The sequence below is a fragment of the Opisthocomus hoazin genome, chromosome 30 (assembly GCF_030867145.1).
Source record: "Opisthocomus hoazin isolate bOpiHoa1 chromosome 30, bOpiHoa1.hap1, whole genome shotgun sequence".
NCBI lineage: Eukaryota > Metazoa > Chordata > Aves > Opisthocomiformes > Opisthocomidae > Opisthocomus > Opisthocomus hoazin.
The window spans coordinates 4,142,966-4,162,106 of NC_134443.1; the positions used below are offsets into that span (position 1 = coordinate 4,142,966).

The 19,141-nt window shown below is 47.1% G+C and overlaps 1 protein-coding gene across 3 annotated transcripts in view; it reads right to left on the reverse strand.

Moving 5' to 3' along the window:
- Nucleotides 1-19,141, reverse strand: part of POGZ (pogo transposable element derived with ZNF domain) — a 45,097-nt gene that overhangs the window by 21,302 nt on the left and 4,654 nt on the right. For all 3 annotated transcript variants that reach the window (XM_075445377.1, XM_075445376.1, XM_075445379.1), the window contains exon 2: nucleotides 11,471-11,595. In XM_075445377.1, the coding sequence (XP_075301492.1) occupies nucleotides 11,471-11,594 (124 nt within the window). In that variant the 5' untranslated portion in view covers nucleotide 11,595. The remainder of the gene's footprint in view (nucleotides 1-11,470; nucleotides 11,596-19,141) is intronic.

Sequence of the window (19,141 nt, forward strand, 5' to 3'; positions counted from 1 at the left end):
CCTGATCGTTAGATATTACCAACATGGATGCTGTTATGTAAGAAAAGGATAAGTTTAGGTCTCCAGGCTTGCTCATAAGTGAATTACATACTAGAGAGTAAAAAACCATACCCAAGCCCAACAAAACCTTACACTAGGAGAATGGAGGGATTTAATGGGTCTTTTTCAGCCCTAGCTTGTAGATCTTTTTAATTAATGTAAAACAAAATGCAAGACAACAGCCATGAGCGTAAAAAACAGATTGCTGAAACCTGGGATGACTCCAGACATGGCTCATTTCGTGAGCATTCCACATAGTCACAACTTGCACTGGGATGTGACCCTCAGTTACTGGGCCAGCAGAGTCGGCAGGGACCGAAGAGGTGACAGATGTCCCTGTGGCACTTCGCCATGCCAAATCCTCGTTGGCATCCAGCCAGCCAGGATTCCCCTGCACATCAAAGTCATGTCATACGAGCTGCTAGTGACTCAACGAATACAATACCCAGGAAAGCAAAGGCCATGCTGTAGGCTGAAAAATTGTGCTTGTGTTGGTCCTGAAGTTAATGGGCCGAGCTATCCTCTGCTGCATCAACGCAGTCAGGAGGAGAATTTACTCCACCATCAAAACTGAAGAGCTTCAGACATCTGCAAAACCAAGCGTGTTTCTGTATTTTTTCACCTGACAGCATCCACCCCAAAGCATTTAGAAGTCTGCTGCTCAGTGAAAGGCCACGTGACGGTGACCGGGAACACACAGCACGACCAACAGCTTGTTCCTCAGGGCCACAGAGAGCTCGTGTCCATCCCAGCAGATCAGACAAACACAACATACCCCACACTGCCAAGCCTACCCTGAAGCATACAGCCCTGACTGTGACGCTGAACACTTGGATGTCCAATATTTTGTTTCGACAAAGCTAACAGAGCTGACCAAGCCACCAAGCCATAAATTCTGCCAATTTGGAAAGTAACCGTGCCTTGCGGCTGTAAAGGTCACTTCCCTCCCTCCTCCCTTCCAAAACAGACCAACAGATACCTCTGAGGTTTTCAGGTTTTTTCAGCAGTCTAAGATTAACCTCTGATTAAACATTACTTAAGGAATTCTACAAACCCTCCTTAACATGCAGACTCGCGCTGTGGGGCAGAAGGAGATCCCAACATGCAAAACCGCAGCACGAGAAGAGGGCAAATCCAGCACGGCTCCTGCAGTGGCACAAGGTGCCAACGGCACATCTGGCAGGGCAGCTCCTGGGCGAGCAGACAGCCCAGCAAACCGCACTCACCACTCAAGTCACTTCCACAGCAGTAATTTATGATTAGATGACACACTACAAGAGATGCACAAGAGGACTATGGAAAGAGATACATGGAGGCACAGCGAGTAACTTCCCTACCTGACTTCAGTTTCTAATGTACGAAGTAAAATCTGATGGCTTAGCTCCCCAACAGCTATCACTAATTCTGTTTGCAAACCAGAGTAAAAGAATAAGCGTACAAAAAAACCAACCGTAGGTAGCTGTGCCTATGACTCCATTCCTCCAGTACAAATCAGAGAGATTACTGTCTAGAAACATGATACTGGCTTTTCAGGGAAAGGTTTCTCCAAAGCCTGTGAGGAATGAAACCACCAGGAAAACCGTTCTGTGTACCTCCGAACTATACCAAAGATACTTAGACAACAAAATATCTTTCTAGCTAGCCTACAGCAGCAGCACACAGCAATCCTCCTAAACCTCGCACATGCTCGCAGCCCGGAGAGGTGCTGGGCATCACCAGACTACGCAGCAAGGGACTGAGAAAGGAAGACAAAACCATCACCATTTGTTTTCTTCTTCAACCTTCCTCACTACATTTTCAAGTCAGGCGATGGAGCTCCGGGTCAGTCTCCAGAGCTTACCACGACCCTTATTTTTGAGGCAAACAAATAAAAGGAACAAAGAAGAAAGTTTCTCGGGCTGTTGTGCTTCTGCACAATCCTTTCAAATTTAAGATGTGACAAAGGCCTGTCCAAATTAGATTCCTGTACAAATCCCACTAGTTTGGTGGGATCTGGGAATCATTTGGAGGCATATTTAAACTCATCAGAAAACATACAAATATTTTACTGGTAAATATATTGCTGCTAGCAGATTATTCTTTTTCAGTAGCCATGCTCATTATTCTTTTAACCGTTAATCTAATTGTAGCACACTGATACCACCAAGCCTTTATTAATTTCTTGTAATTTATTTAGAACATATGTCTCAATTTTATTAGTACAGCTATGAAATATTCATTACAAGTGTATCACGTAGTGAGATCTAATCCATTTGGAGTTCAAGATACTTTTAAGACACTCCCAACAAACATGTTTCAAATAGCGATGTCCTGGGTTTGGCCAGAACAGGGTTAATTTTCACCGGAATCCAGGAAGGGGCACAGCCGGGGGGTGGGGGCTGACCCCACCTGGCCAAACAGAGCCCGGTATTCCATACCATGTGCCGTCATGCTGGGTTCCGGTGGGGGGGGCGGCGCGGCGGGAACGCACTCGCGGCTTGGGCGGGCGCAGCGCCGGTCCGGTTTCGGGAGAGCGGCTGTTGTACGGTTCGTGGTTGTGTTTTCTCCTTATTTGTATCGTTGTTGTTCCTGTTTTCCCTCTGTTTGCTGTTCTGTTAAACTGCCCTTATCCCGACCCACCAGTTTCTGCCTCTTTCTTTTCATTCTCCTCCGCACGCCGGCGGGGGGAGGGGCGGCCGCGTGGCGCTTTTGTTGCCGGCGGCAGCCGAAACCGAAACATTAAATTGGCGCCCAGACGTGGAGCGGGGATAACGGCAGGGCTGAGCAGCTGGTGTTAAAACTGCTTTCATAGATTTTGTTAAAATTTATCATACGCATTTTCTGTGTTAAATAGTCGCCGGTAAAAATGTTTCTGTCTTTGATCAGATGGCTGTGGTTTCTGAATCCTTATTTGCAGTATGTATTCAATGCCGTGCTGTTCATCATCGCTGGGAAAAAGATCAGGATGATAATTTTGCTCTACCTTACGATATCGACTTATGATATGATAACATCACTGTGCATGAAATTAGGCTTGTATTTGCATGCGGCTCTGCGGTCATTCCCGTACCTCGGATCCTATGTCTTAGAATTTGTGAATAATCAAACCCAGTCTGTGGGGAAAACCGAAGGGGATATCTTCCCCCACTCTTTCGCCCCCCCCTCTCTCCTTCAGGCTAGTTCTAACGGCTTTTGAGAATTTCGAGTACCCGTGGGATGCTCAGGGCAGCACTCTCCTTTTGTTATGCCTCCTGAACGGGTTCTGGATTTTGTTTAGGGTTAAGCAAGTCGTTAAGAACATCGTGCAGAGACCTGCCCCGGGGCTGGATAGCTGTGAGTGGCTGGGTGTGTGGGACAGCATGGGCAAGTACCTAGGGCAGTGGGCACCTCCGGTGTTTTTTAAACTCACCCCTGAGGAAGTACAGGATCCGGACAAACTAGTAAAGTATCTGCAAAAAGTGTGCTGCCACCCTGGGAACTCCAGAGAGACACAGATCACCGCAACGTGCTGGGGTCTGGCCCATGCCTACCGAGCCATGTTCAACACTGTTCAGTGCCTTAAGAGGGAAAGGGGGGGGAATGAAGCAGCAGGCACTGCAACTGGCGCTGCCCCCCCAGCCGGCCCTGCAGCCCCTCCAGCCCAGCAGGCAGTCCCAGCCCCCCTGACCGGCACCACGGCTGCTGCAGCCACAGCTGCAGGGTCTGCCTCGGTTTCCCCAGCGGGCACAGCAGCTGCTCCAGCTCCAGCCACAGGCACAGTGACTGAGCCCAATGACCAACCTGTGCAGGTAGCAGTCGCCCCCGTAAAACTAAAGAAAGACGCAAAGAGAGCAGATCGCTCCGGGAGGGATGACGATGAGCCAGGGTCATCACGGGAGATAGAGACAGAGATCATCACCCGGTCCCTGTCCCTGGGCGAGCTGCGAGACATGCGGAAAGATTTCAGCCGCCATCCAGGAGAGCACATTGCCACCTGGCTGCTGCGGTGCTGGGATAACGGGGCCAGCAGCTTGGAGTTAGAGGGCAAGGAAGCCAAGCAGCTGGGATCCCTGGCCAGGGATGGGGGCATTGACAAGGCCATTGGGAAAAAGGAACAAGTCCTCAGCCTCTGGAGGAGACTTCTGTCAGGCGTGAGGGAGAGATACCCCTTCAGTGACGATTTTGTATGCTATCCTGGCAAGTGGACCAATATGGAAAGGGGTATTCAGTACTTGAGGGAATTAGCTGTGCGGGAGCTGGTTTACTGTGACACAGACGATGAGCAGGTACCCACAGACCCAGATGAACTCCAGTGCTCACAATCCATGTGGAGGAAGTTTGTGCGGAGCGCACCCTCCTCGCATGCCAACTCACTGGCAGTTGTAAACTGGAAAGGTAAAGACGCACCAACAGTGGATGAGGTGGCTGTCAGACTCCGCCAATATGAGGAAAGTCTCTCTTCCTCCCTTGTCTCAGCCGTGGAGAAACTGGTCAAGCGACTAGACAGGAATATGTCCTACTCCCCACCTGTATGGGCCAGTGTCTCAGCTATTAGGGGCAAGCGTTTCTCTGCTTAGGAGAGCGAATACAGAGGCTATACACCCCGGGGCACCCTGTGGTTCTACCTGCGTGACCACGGAGAGGACATGAGGAAGTGGGATGGAAAACCCACCTCAAGTCTAGAGGCCCGAGTACGTGAGTTGCGAGGTAAAACAATCACCAAAGGGGATTCTGTTAGGAAAAGTGCCACTCCAGTTTCCAGCAGCCAGCTCTCCAGACCAGGTAGACAGTTTGACCTTGATTCCGATCCTCTGGAGGGGACCTCCAAGTCTTTTTTACAGCAGGTGAGCAGCAAATTCTCTGACGAGGATTAGAGGGGCCCTGCCTCCAGCCAGGTGGAGGAAAGGGACAACCGTGTCTATTGGACGGTGTGGATTCGGTGGCCTGGCACGTCAGATCCACAAGAGTATAAAGCTCTAGTGGACACTGGTGCACAGTGTACTTTAATGCCATCAGAGTTCAAAGGGTCAGAGTCCATTTGCATTTCGGGAGTGACAGGGGGGTCCCAAGAGCTGAGTGTACTGGAGGCTGAAGTGAGCCTCACTGGGCAGGACTGGCAGAAGCACCCCATTGTAACTGGCCCCGAGGCTCCGTGCATCCTTGGGATAGACTATCTTAGGAGAGGCTATTTCAAGGACCCAAAGGGGTATCGGTGGGCTTTTGGCATAGCTGCTGTGGAGATGGAAGAAATTAAACAGCTGTCCATTTTGCCTGGTCTCTTGGAGGATCCTTCCGTTGTGGGGTTGCTGAGGGTTGAAGAACAACAGGTGCCAATCGCGACCACAACGGTGCACCGGCGACAGTATCGTACCAACCGAGACTCCCTTCTCCCCATTCATCAGCTGATCCGCCAGCTGGAGAGTCAAGGAGTGATCACCAAAACTCGCTCACCCTTTAATAGTCCCATATGGCCAGTAAGAAAATCTACTGGAGAGTGGAGACTGACAATAGACTACCGTGGCCTGAATGAAGTCACACCACCGCTGAGTGCTGCCGTGCCAGACATGCTAGAACTTCAATATCAGCTGGAGTCAAAGGCAGCCAAGTGGTACGCTACAATTGACATCGCTAATGCATTCTTCTCCATCCCTTTGGCAGCAGAGTGCAGGCCACAGTTTGCTTTCACCTGGAGGGGCATCCAGTACACCTGGAATCGACTGCCCCAGGGGTGGAAACACAGTCCCACCATTTGCCATGGACTAATCCAGACTGCACTGGAAAAGGGTGAAGCCCCAGAACATTTGCAGTACATCGACGACATCATTATATGGGGCGACACAGCGGAGGAGGTTTTCGAGAAAGGGGAGAAAATAGTTCAGATCCTTCTGAAAGCCGGTTTCGCCATTAAGCGAAGTAAAGTCAAGGGACCTGCGCAAGAGATCCAGTTTTTGGGAATAAAATGGCAGGATGGGCGCCGTCAAATCCCAATGGATGTCATCAACAAAATAGCAGCTATGTCTCCACCAACCAGCAAAAAGGAAGCACAGGCCTTCCTGGGTGTTGTGGGTTTTTGGAGGATGCACATCCCAAATTACAGCCAAATTGTGAGTCCTCTGTACCACGTGACCCGGAAGAAGAATGATTTTGAATGGGGCCCTGAGCAACGACAGGCATTTGAACAGATTAAACGGGAGATAGTTCATGCCGTAGCCCTTGGTCCAGTCCGGTCAGGGCAAGATGTTAAAAACGTGCTCTACACCGCAGCCGGGGAGAATGGCCCAACCTGGAGTCTCTGGCAGAAAGCACCAGGGGAGACTCGAGGTCGACCCCTGGGGTTCTGGAGCCGGGGATACAAAGGATCCGAGGCCCGCTATACTCCACTGAAAAAGAGATTCTGGCAGCATATGAAGGCTCGTTCGAGCTGCTTCAGAAGTGGTCGGCACTGAAGCACAGCTTCTCCTGGCTCCACGATTGCCGGTCCTGGGCTGGATGTTCAAAGAGAGGGTCCCCTCTACGCATCATGCCACCGATGCTACGTGGAGTAAGTGGGTCGCGCTGATCACCCAGCGTGCCCGAATGGGAAACCCCAGTCGCCCAGGAATTCTGGAGGTAATCATGGACTGGCCAGAAGGCAAAGATTTCGGAGCATCACCAGAGGAGGAGGGGACACGTGCTGAAGAGGCCCCACTGTATAACCAGCTGCCAGAAGAGAAGAAACAGTATGCCCTGTTCACAGACGGGTCCTGTCGCATTGTGGGGAAGCAGCGGAGGTGGAAGGCTGCTGTATGGAGCCCTACACGACAAGTCGCGGAAACTGCCGAGGGAGAAGGTGAGTCCAGCCAGTTTGCAGAGGTGAAAGCCATCCAGCTGGCTTTAGACATTGCCAGTCGAGAGAAGTGGCCAGTGCTCTATCTTTACACTGACTCTTGGATGGTGGCCAATGCCTTGTGGGGGTGGCTGCAGCAATGGAAGAAGAACAACTGGCAGCGCAGAGGCAAACCTATCTGGGCTGCCCCATTGTGGCAAGATATTGCTGCCCGGCTAGAGCAGTTGGCTGTAAAAGTCCGTCACGTGGACGCCCACGTCCCTAAGAGTCGGGCCACTGAAGAACATCAAAACAACCACCAGGTAGATCAGGCTGCTAAGATTGAAGTGGCTCAGGTGGATCTGGACTGGCAACATAAGGGTGAACTCTTTATAGCTCGGTGGGCCCATGACACCTCGGGCCACCAAGGAAGAGACGCGACATACAGATGGGCTCGTGACCGAGGGGTGGACTTGACCATGGACACTATCGCACAGGTTATCCATGAATGTGAGACATGCGCTGCAATCAAGCAAGCCAAGCGGGTAAAGCCTCAGTGGTATGGAGGACGATGGCTAAAATATAAATACGGGGAGGCGTGGCAGATTGACTACATCACACTGCCACAAACCCGCCAAGGCAAGCGCTATGTGCTCACAATGGTGGAGGCCACCACCGGATGGCTGGAAACCTACCCTGTGCCCCATGCCACCGCCCGGAATACCATCCTGGGCCTGGAAAAACAAGTCCTGTGGCGACATGGCACTCCCGAAAGAATCGAGTCGGACAACGGGACTCACTTTCGCAACAGCCTCATAGACACCTGGGCCAAAGAACACGGTATTGAGTGGGTGTATCACATCCCCTACCATGCACCAGCCTCTGGAAAGATTGAACGTTACAATGGGCTGCTAAAAACCACTTTGAGGGCAATGGGGGGTGGGACTTTCAAAAATTGGGATACCCATTTAGCAAAGGCCACCTGGTTGGTTAACACCAGAGGGTCCACCAACCGGGCTGGTCCTGCCCAGTCAAAACCTCAGTGCCCCGTAGAAGGGGATAAAGTCCCTGTAGTGCACATGCGGAACATGTTAGGGAAGACGGTTTGGGTTAGTCCTGCCTCGGGCAAAGGCAAGCCTGTCCGCGGGATTGCCTTTGCTCAAGGACCTGGGTGTACCTGGTGGGTAATGCGGAAGGATGGGGAAGTCCGATGTGTACCTCATGGGGATTTAATTTTGGGTGAGAATAGTCCATAAATAAATTGCATAAAGTTAGTTGTTAAATAACCCTGTCACTGTCTGTTATCACTGTTATAATTGTTATATTTTGTACCAGTAGTAGCATAGTAAGAATCATCCAGATTGAAGAAGGATGGACTTTTTCGATGAAAACCTAGCAGAGCACAGCGATGATGGAACTGGACCTGGTTTTCAACAACTGGCATCCAGCAACTTCATCAAGATCAACATCTCCTGCAGACTGTGGGCACGGGCCGCACCAGATACATCAGCCGTGAGCTCCGGATGCAGCAAGTGACCGCCCATCACCACACATCACCCCTCCTGCCACGGAAGACCATAACGACAGATGGAGCCTGAAGTCATGGATTAAATGAACTCAATGGACACTTTAGAGTGATGATCCATAGACTAAGGGAATGATATCTGGAGACAGGAGAAGTGGTGGTGATCAACCGGACAATGGGGGACCTGGGCATGACGTAGATGGTATGGAATAAGGGGTGGATAATGTCCTGGGTTTGGCCAGAACAGGGTTCATTTTCACCGGAATCCAGGAAGGGGCACAGCCAGGGGGTGGGGGCTGACCCCACCTGGCCAAACAGAGCCCGGTATTCCATACCATGTGACGTCATGCTGGGTTCCGGTGGGGGGGGCGGCGCGGCGGGAACGCACTCGCGGCTTGGGCGGGCGCAGCGCCGGTCCAGTTTCGGGAGAGCGGCTGTTGTACGGTTCGTGGTTGTGTTTTCTCCTTATTTGTATCGTTGTTGTTCCTGTTTTCCCTCTGTTTGCTGTTCTGTTAAACTGCCCTTATCCCGACCCACCAGTTTCTGCCTCTTTCTTTCCATTCTCCTCCGCACGCCGGCGGGGGGAGGGGCGGCCGCGTGGCGCTTTTGTTTGCCGGCGGCAGCCGAAACCGAAACAAGCGACAAACATATTTTTACAACTCCTTAATCCCAAAGAACCCTAAACCCACTTTGTATTTCAGTATATTATGTTACACAGAGAGACTGGTTAAGCCATCTCTGAAATGAAGTACGACAACCCTTTAATAGCAAAAAAGAAACACAATTATTCACCTTGGAATTTGGCCAACACACCCATTCAAGACATCTACTCTTGCAAAACACATCACGATGCACCAGAGTGACCCTGAGTAGCCAGGACTTTTATAGCTTACCTGGAGGGTAACACTATCAATAGTAACTTCCACCAGGTGTAAGGACACTGGATTCACTCTCGAGTCAAAGAAAACCAGCTTCTACTCCCTGTGGTACCTGCAAGTTTTAGCACAGCTCCCAGCCCAGCACTGCCCTGACACCTCCCTGCTCAGCTGCGAAGTCTCCTGTGCTCACAGCACGTGACAGACAGCATGACTGCCAGCGAGCTTCGCATGTCCCCTCTGCGCCCCAACCCGCTCCAAGTACTGAAGGCTTTTCTGCTTACCATTATTGTTCACAAATATTGTCACTAGCGTCTTCTCAGCACTGTCACTATTCTGAGCCCCGCTGCTACTGACTGCAGAGAGATTTCGCACCCACGGGTGCATGGGCAACAGCTGGCAGAGGGGCAGAAACGGGCTGCAGACTCACTGAAACTGCTAGAAGGAATGCATAATTGTATTTAGAAAAAAGAGAGAAAGAGCAATTTGTTTGTAGACACCATACCAGCACGCTGCTTGGCTGTCCTGCCATACTATCACACTAAGCAAAATTTTTAGCTTCATACAATAGTCCAGACTCCCATCCAGCTTCTTTAGCTCTGTATTTTCTACCAAATGGCATAAGCAAGAGAAATTCACCTTACTCAAGACCAGCCTTAGTTTTCTGTCCCATTCCAACCTGTCTATGACTGAATCACTTTGTTCTTCCAAACACCCTCCTACCTTGACATCTCTGAGCACCATTCAAACTAATTTCCTTGTAAATGCTCCCTGGTAGGAGCGCCGGGGAAGCAGGTGACAGCAGTCAGCAGTAGAAGGCATGCCCTTCCCTAAGCAGAGACAGCCTCATCTGAATCACCTCCAGTTATCAGCCAGCCTTCCAGAGCCCCGAGAGCTGAACCCTTCCACAAACACCCGGTGCCAACCAGGAGTCGCGCAGAACAGCCACTGCCGTGGCGTTAGCAGCACTCGCCCCCAGCACTTCACGCTGGGATCAGAGTTCAGGATGGCAGCAGTCAGAAGTGCAAGACATGCTGAATCACCAGCATCGGTTATCCCTGGCCTACGACAAGACACAGACCCATCTCTGCTCCAGATGTTAAGCTGATGCTTTGCTTGATCTTGAGCAAGAAAACAAAAATGGCTCAACAAAAGCCTTACTAACCGTGCCAGTCTTCACCCACAGACATAACTGCGGTAAGCACTCCAGCACACCCACCAGACTCAAGTGCGTGGCAAGAACCAAAGGGACAGTGAACAGAAGTTTTTCTTATTACAGTCATGTTTCCTTTACTCACAAATTGTGAAACGCTCATCATCAAGGCTTAACTTGTCTAAGGTGGGTATATGCACAACGGCCCAGCTCACTGTGTTGATGCCAACAGAAATCAGCAGTCAGCAAGCACCACCCTTGTATCTTTACTTAGTTAGGGATCCACTACAAACCAAACGATTATACAGCATCTGAAAAACATAAAGCCTCCCACCTGGCAATTACTGCTTTTTTTGCATCCAAATTTCTCACTATTTGAGACAACTAGCCGATAACCACGTACCAGCATATTAAATGCAAACTCTGAACAAAGTTACGCATCTTTCCATCTGCAGGAAACAGGCAAAAAAAACCCTAACAAAAAAAACCACCTCTCAACTGGAACTGATTGTATCAACCCATGGGTTAAATAAGTAAACTAGTCTTAATCTCACTAGTTTGATTGTCTAAGTCACAGGAAATGCAATTCACCAACCAAACACCTGACTTCCTCACTCATTTCACACCTGCTAGAAGGATCCCAAGCTACTCACCACCGAATGCTGATACATGCTAAAGCCCTTCGTAAAATAAAAAACACCATCTTCTACGTAAATTATCAATTCTCTACTTTTAAGAAACTATCACTTTGGCTGTAGAACATGGATAACTTAGCCAAAGCTCCCTTCTCACTTTTCCAAACAGGTCACCCTTTCCAACACCTGCAAAAATCTTACTTCTCTTGCATAGAAGAAAATACCTGTTTCCTGCCTCCTAAACTACTTACTCACAGGACACCCAGCCTTGTCCAGCACCACCATCATGCCAGCTCTGCCCAGAACTCAAAAGCTCTGTTCACAGTTATGTAACAAATTTCAGATTCTCTAGCTCATTAACAGGTTTTTAAGCTGTCAAATCAGACTACTTACTGGACAGGATATAACCAATCACTGCCATTTCCCTTTCAATTTTAACGCTTACAATAGCAATAATTCTAGAATAAAATAGTTCATTACCCGTAGCAGTTTTATCAATTGAATTATAATCCTCAACAACAGAATCTTCAATCACATCACTGATTTTCTGCCATGGTTCCAGCTCCTCCTCCTCACATTCCATAAAGAGGTCCGTGTCCGCCATCCTGCAAAGGGAAAAGCAGAGAAACCTTTATTGGAGAACTGTGTTTTGTCAGTGTCGTGGTTTAACCTCAGGCAGCAACTAAGCACTCAGTAGCCCCTCGCTCATCCCTCCAACCCCTGTGGGGGGAAGAAAAAAAAAAGTAAAAACTGATGGGTTGAGATCAAGCCAATTTAACAGGAAAGCAAAGGAAGAGCTCTAAAAACAGTTTCTACAAACAAGTGGTGCACAGTCCGTTTGCCCACCACCCGACAAACGGTACCACCCCGTCCCCAAGCAGCGGTCGCTGCCCCAGCTCACAGCCCAAGCACGACGCCGCACGGAGCGGAACATCCCTCGGCGCAGCTGGGGTCAGCAGTCCTGGCTGCGTCCCCTCTCCGCTTCCCGTGCACCTGGCAGGCCAAGCCAGCGTGAGACCCCGAGAAGTCCCTGACTGCCTGGCAGCAACTAAAAACATCAGTGTGTTATCAACATCATTTTAATCCCAAATCCAAAACACAGCACTATACCAGCTACCAGAAAGAAAATTAACTCTATCCCAGCCTAAAACAGGACAGTCAGGCAGCAAAAGTCATTCATTATAAGAAAAATTCCAATGCCAGAAACATGAACAATGTTTTTATTTCCTAGTATTCCAAAGAAAAAAAACTGAGCTGCATATTTCCAGGTTCTTACTTATTTCTCCAGTTACAGAGCTGACTCCACATCCTACTTTAATAGGCTGTGTTTCCTTTCCAGATAAATCTATGAAGTTGGTGCTGAAAACCCTTGTTTTTTACTTAAAATTGCAGTGGTTTTGCCTCTCCTGCATAAGCAAGCCAACATAACAGCTTTGCAATCAGAAGTCACTGCCCCAAAAGCCAGTACCTTTAAATAAATGAATAGCTGCGACTGAAAGAAGGAAGAATCAAGGGTTTTGTTCTGTTCGTAGTTTTGAGTATGCCAGGATTACTGCCAACACATGAAGGAGACTGAATACCCAAGCTTAAAGGAATAAAAACCGCGTGCACAAACGTGCGAACAGCCCTCAGCTAGCCTCCGCCGACCCCTCCAACCAAACCCGCAGGCACCCAAACCCCCGCACACTCTCCCAGCTGCAGCTCCTCATCTTCCTTGGAGCAGGGAATATGACAGACAATTATGAACTAGTTCAAAGAGAATAAAAGAGTCCAGGGATTTTCTGCGATTAGACCCACAGTTATCGCCTTCCAACGCAAACGAACGTTCTCTTGATCTCCAGAGTAAAGCACCCGATGCACCTTTTCCACGCCACTCGTTACTGGGTATAACCGCTACCGTCTCTATTTAGAGCAAAGACACAACAGACAAATCCAGCCTGCTTCGTCTCTCCTCCTGAGTGAGCCTCTCTTGTTCTTGCCACCAACCTCTAAAACTCCTATTTTGGCTACGTCTTTGTAGACAAGGAAGCAGACAAGCAGGCAATTACATAAGCAGAGGGTGTATCACTGCTAACACAACCATGTCATGTCGTCACATTATAATTCCCAGGGTTACTTTCTGCTCCACTATTTACGTATCTTCCCACTTTGTTGGCTTCTCCGAGCACCACTGCACACAGAACACAAGTTTTTATGGCTCTGCCTACAGTGAAAGTCAAGTATTTGCTCCTGGGACTGCATCTAATCTAGACCTCAATGATGTATATATAAATCTGTATGTGTTTAAAGTTAAGAGTTCAATTAAACATCCAGACCATCAAGCCAGAATTAAAACCAAGATGATTCACAGTTAGCAACAGTCTCAAGTGTCCTAGAGGAGATCTCTTCTCAGAGGGCGGGAGAGTTGCCACCAAAGGCCTCCAGCAAGCTGACTTCCACCACTGTTCCTGAGATCCGATCCACAGACACCCACTTCCAATCACACTCCGACAACTCACAAGCCATTACGCCAAGCTGCTGCAAGGAGCTGTCTCCCAGACCCAGTTTGGCATTGTTTCAGGATTTGGCTGTTTCTAAACTTCAATTCACTGATGTTTATGCAAAATCCTAATTCTCCTTAATAATACACTTAGGAGTCTTTAATGAATATGACTCCTTCTAGAAGCTCAACTGCCCGTTTAAAGGAAACAACACCTCGGTAATGGCAAACAAGGGTCAATTCTTTCCCTCTACTATCAGCCACTAGGAAGGATGGCAAGCAGGACAAGTGGCAGTTCTGTACTGTGAGTGAATGGGAATCGGGACATCTAGAAATATTTTGCTCTTCTTGATTACATTTTGGTGGCAAAGGAGACTGTTATGATTGCATTTTGTCATCTCTACCACCATTTGACAGCCATAAAAATCTGACGGAGAAATGTTCTGAGACAAACTGGCCAAAATAAACAGCTTCTAATAGGGGACAAGCAAGGAAACAATCCAACTCGTGTGCAGCCAATCTGTGTTTTTGACAGCCACAGAAAACAGTGCTGACCAGCAGGCTCAAACACAGAGTAACATCTATCCGCTCACTGTTGGAAAACTAGAAGAAACATAGCTTTAACAAACTGGATTAAGTACCACAGAGCAATCAGATTATAAATCTTGTATCATTAAGCTATGCCTGCCCTTCCTATCCTAACACAGACATATTTCTGGCCACACAAATGCCGAACCTGCTATAAGCTTCAGCCTGTAATTCAGCCTAAAGCCAGGATTTACAAGAGCAAGACTAAGACTGTGGGTGCAACCGCCTTGTGCAAATGCAATCTTTGAGTTTGACTTGTGTAGTGCCACACTATCTGGAAAATGCAAAAGCATGATCATCAGGAATTTCCTGCAATACAACACGAAGCCAAAACAAAGTTCAGACAAACTCTAAAGTAGCTATCTTAACCATGTAAGCCTCAAAAAAAAAAAAAAAAAAAAATCCTAAAAACTTGTCAATGTTGGCCAAATTCAAACTGCCAGCCCTTTTTTTTTTGAAACGCCACACTGCTGTTTTCCCCTAGACACAAAGACTGCCTCTCATCCTCTCATTCTTCTGTTGTATTTCTAAAAAGGATTTGCAGAGCCTATACCGCGATGCTCTTATTGCATGATTGTGTTCTGCTGCGAAATACTCACTCTAATGTTTGGTTCTACTACCACAGGTAATTCTCACTTCCCAATTATGCTCTTGAAGCACAGTAACACTCATTTTAAGAATAACATAAATAATGACATTTATAGGAAGCTCACTGCACCACTCATGTTGAGTAGCCGATCTCCTTTTGTTCCCCACTTCCTCAACATTCATATCGATAAAAGAGTAGAAGTCATTTGTCTCACCCTGCACACACCCCTGAACGATCCGTCCTGCCATCACTTCTACGAAGATACCAAGCAGCAGCACTTTTACCTAAACTGGTTTATGCATATTCACACATACTGCTCATTTGAAATACATGTATTTAATATAGCTATGCCCATGCCTCACAATCTGGACTACTTACAGCACAGAATCTTAAATAATACAGTAAATTAAAACACTTCTGTATAATTTCACTTTTAATTTCTACAAAATTGGATTTGCCCTTTATGAAGGCCTTTAAAAGAAGACAAAAAGCCCCCGAAATCCAACCTAACTCATACATAACTTACTCCTGCCAAGACTACCTCTTTTAGTCTTTCGGGGGGACCTAAATAGATTGCTCACATTGAGGGTGCTCGTGGGCTTGTTCAGCTATCAGAAAAATCTCTTGGTAGAGAAACATTACCTAGCACTGTGATTTTACAAGGGAAGCACAAAGAATCCTGTTTCTCTGAACACAGGTAGAACAAGAGATAATTTCTTTCCTCACTGTTTCAAGTCCTTCTCAGTCAACTTTTAACCTAAAAAGCACTCTTGCAGGAGCTTTAAACAACCTTGCCTCTTCCAGCTGCCCCCCAAGCGTTCTGCTCTGGTATCCTGTCCAGAGATGCAAGCACATCTCCATCGTCGTTTTCCCCTCACTTATCAGACCTCCCCAGCATGTGTTTTGAGTTGAGAGACACCCAGTAACAGCTCAGGCTTGCCACGGAGGCCAGTGGGGTCCACCACCAAGTCATCAGCAAGCAAAGCGACATTTAATGGTTCCTCACGCAAAATGCCGAGGCTGTGCTTCGCATGCTGTACCACTGCCTGGAGCATAACACTGAGATAGGCTTAAACCAACTAGAGGGTCCAGGAGAGAGCTAGAAAATGTGATGTTCAAGAAAAGATGGGAGTTGTTCAATCTACAGAGGACACTACTGAAGCAGAATGATCTTCAGATGTGTAAAAGTCTATTGCAAAGTGGAAAGAAGTCGTCTGTTCTCCACATCTGTGATGGAAACGAGAAATGAAGAGCTCAGGCTAAAGAACAGAAGATTCCAACTTCAGCACCAAAAAAGCTCCTAGGAATAAAGATGAAGCACTGCAACAGGCTGCCCAGGGAACTCGTGACACTTCCAGTCCTGGATGCCCCTGGGAACAGACAGGTCTGTAAAGGAAGGTATCGTAGTGGTTTAACCCAGCAGCTGGCAGCTACACACCAGACAGCCGCTCGCTCACCCCTCCTCTTCCCCCCCGGGGGATGGGGGAGAATGGACAAAGGGGGAAACTCCCAGGTTCAGGCAGACAGTTTAATAAGGCCACAAAGGAAGTTCTAATAATACTGATAATAATCAATATGCAAACCAAACTCTACACAAGACAATCTTCTCACCATCCAATGACCGATTCACAGCCAGTCCCCCAGCAGCAATCGCAGAACCCCAAACTAACAGATTTTGCAAAAAAGACTGAACTCCTGGAAAAGTTCAAACTCCCAGAAAAGAGAGGATTCTAACCCACACACAGAAAAGACAGATTCCTGCTCCCCAGCCAACGCCATCCATGGTATGGAACACGTCCCCTGGCCAGCTCGGCCGTCTGCCTGGCAGTGCTCCCTCCCGGCTCCCGCACACCTGCTCGTTAGCTGACTATGGGAGACTGGAAAAAGTCCTTGACTTCACAGCGACAACTGAAAACATCAGTGTTATCCACATTCTTCTGGCATTAGATCCAAAACACAGCAGCTACTGGGAGGGAAATTAACTCCATCCCAGCCGAAACCAGGACAGGTGTATATACTATAGGGGGGGCAAGGTAGAATAAATGTCTTGCTGGGAACATTTGGGGCTCCATTTTTCTACAGTATTGTGTAATTCATGAACTAAACATGTACTACCAGGTATTTCTGCATTACTACAAAACAGCAAGCATACTTTAGTTGTTGACACCACAGCTTTTGCTACAGGAAGTAATTAAATATTCCTATAACAATTAACTCTCTTCATCTCACTAAATACACAAAACATTACCAATAAATATAGCACATAAACCAAATTAGCCCAACTTAACACATCCAAATTCCTTAAATACTGTATAAAGCAGTAGTTGTTCAAATGTGTCCATTAAACTTTTTACATAAATATGTCTAAAACTAGTCTTAGTAAAATGTCTTGTAATCAATGAGAAAAAATAGCCAAATGGTTAAAATTCGTCTCTTTGCTTGTCAAATAAAATTACATTAGTGTATTTAAAAAAAGAGAAATCAAAGAGTATTGTAATAATGCTAATATACAATTAACCAAGTGTATTACATTAAGCATGAAAAAGCTCATATTCTCCGTAGCACTCATTACCTGCACGCTTCAAAAACATTACCAGCTTCTTCATTTACATAAAACCTGCAGTGTGTAAAAAATTTTATTAACCTTATCTCAAAGGTGGGAAACAGAATTCAGTGAAATTAAATGACTTGCCAAAGATTCTACTAGCAGCGAGTGGCTTATTCAGAAATAAAACTCCAGATGCGCAGCCCTTGTTCACATCACCGAACACACACTCAAACTTCCTCCTGTTCCATTAAAAAAGAAAAAAGACAAAAAAAAGATGACAAAAATAATTTCTGAATGACAAATGGCAAGAAAACAGATTTCAGGAAATGAAGCTCTGAAGTACAGGTTTATGCTAGAAATCTGCTTAGCAGGGGAGAGCAAGAATCAAAGAGCTTTAAATATCATTTTCTCTGCCTGTTAACATAAACTTCTTTATAATGACAAGATCTTAGGAAAAACAAGCAAAATATCATAGGGGATATATGCTAAGATCTTGAGCGGATAACCACTACAGCTGATCAATAACTACATATTTATGATTTTCAGTGTTCACCCTTCACAGAAACATCTAGAAAAAAATCCTCCGTGAAGCTTCTAGGACAAAGCTTCTCTTCGCCGGCGAAGCGGCGACGCTCACAACAGTAACGATGCGTCTGGAATCGCATTACTCCACGCCAGGCAAGTAGCAGCGCCTTCGCGCTACAGTGATGGGCAGTCTATAAATAGCCAGGATAAATAACCTGCTCTATTAATTAAAGCATGCGCATATGTCTACCCAGGAAGGTTAGAACTGCCGAGGAAGTCTTTGCACACATTGTAAAAAATGTATTCTTGAGCACCTCATCACTATTCACAAGATGCAAAGACAAAATGCTAAAGAGACTGTAGTTACAAGCTTCTTTTGACACGAACTTACATTATGCGCATAGTATTTCATCTGTTCGTATCAACTGAGCTAAGAAAATGTCTCCTCTCTTCTATAATGTAACAGCTTTGTTTTTCAAAGCTTTGATCTTGAATATTTTTGTATGTAAGAAGCCTTTGCTCAATAAAATGATTAATCCCAGTGATAAATACTCTACATTTAGCTTTTCAGCACATAGTTGGCAGATGCTTGGTTGAAAAATATGGATGCCAAAAAAATAACAAAAAAATTACAAAGTGTTCTAGACACACTGCAAGAAATAAAGCCCTTCAGACTGAAAGGTATTTTCTTCCCCCTATAGCTGGAAAATGGGAGAAGAGCTTCAGGGGAATATATTAGCCTTACACAAACAACGGGCACGACCGCAAGCTACAGACCCTTTATTTTTTGTCAGCTGATGTGGTTCATACTCATTGTTGCCATACAGGGGAAAAAAGCCAACAGCCATTAAACTCTTGTACTAAAAGGCCATCCACCTGATTGCATTCTCTGATCAAGGCGATCACCATTACCAGGGGAAGTCCAAACATAAAGATGCCTTCTTTGCACACAACTAGACAGATCACCCTGTCACGAGAGAATGCCTTTTCTTCTCTCCTATGCCTCACTGCAGGGGGGGGGGAGGAAATTCTCCCTTGTAATTTCAACCAAAATTCGGATTCTGAAGAGGCCATTCCACTCCTTTACCAACGAGCCGCTTTCTAGCGGCCAGATATCCGATACAATCCCCACAGACGGGCACGATGTTCTCCAGTGAAACTGACTGAGCGGGCAGAAAGGACAAAACATTGGACTCTGCTTTAAAAGATCGCTGGCACTTCCAGTCTTCAAACCCATCTCAATACACAAAATAAACACTCGGCCCAGTCTCTCCACCCAAATGAGGCGGCAAACAAAGGACTCGGCTACCACAACGCAAGTTTGAACTCCGCAGATTCACTGGCTTCCTGACGCAGGCTGAGAGAATCAGGCCCCGAGTGTTTTCGATCATCTGAAGCACCTGTGGAGAGCAGGTTTTCCAC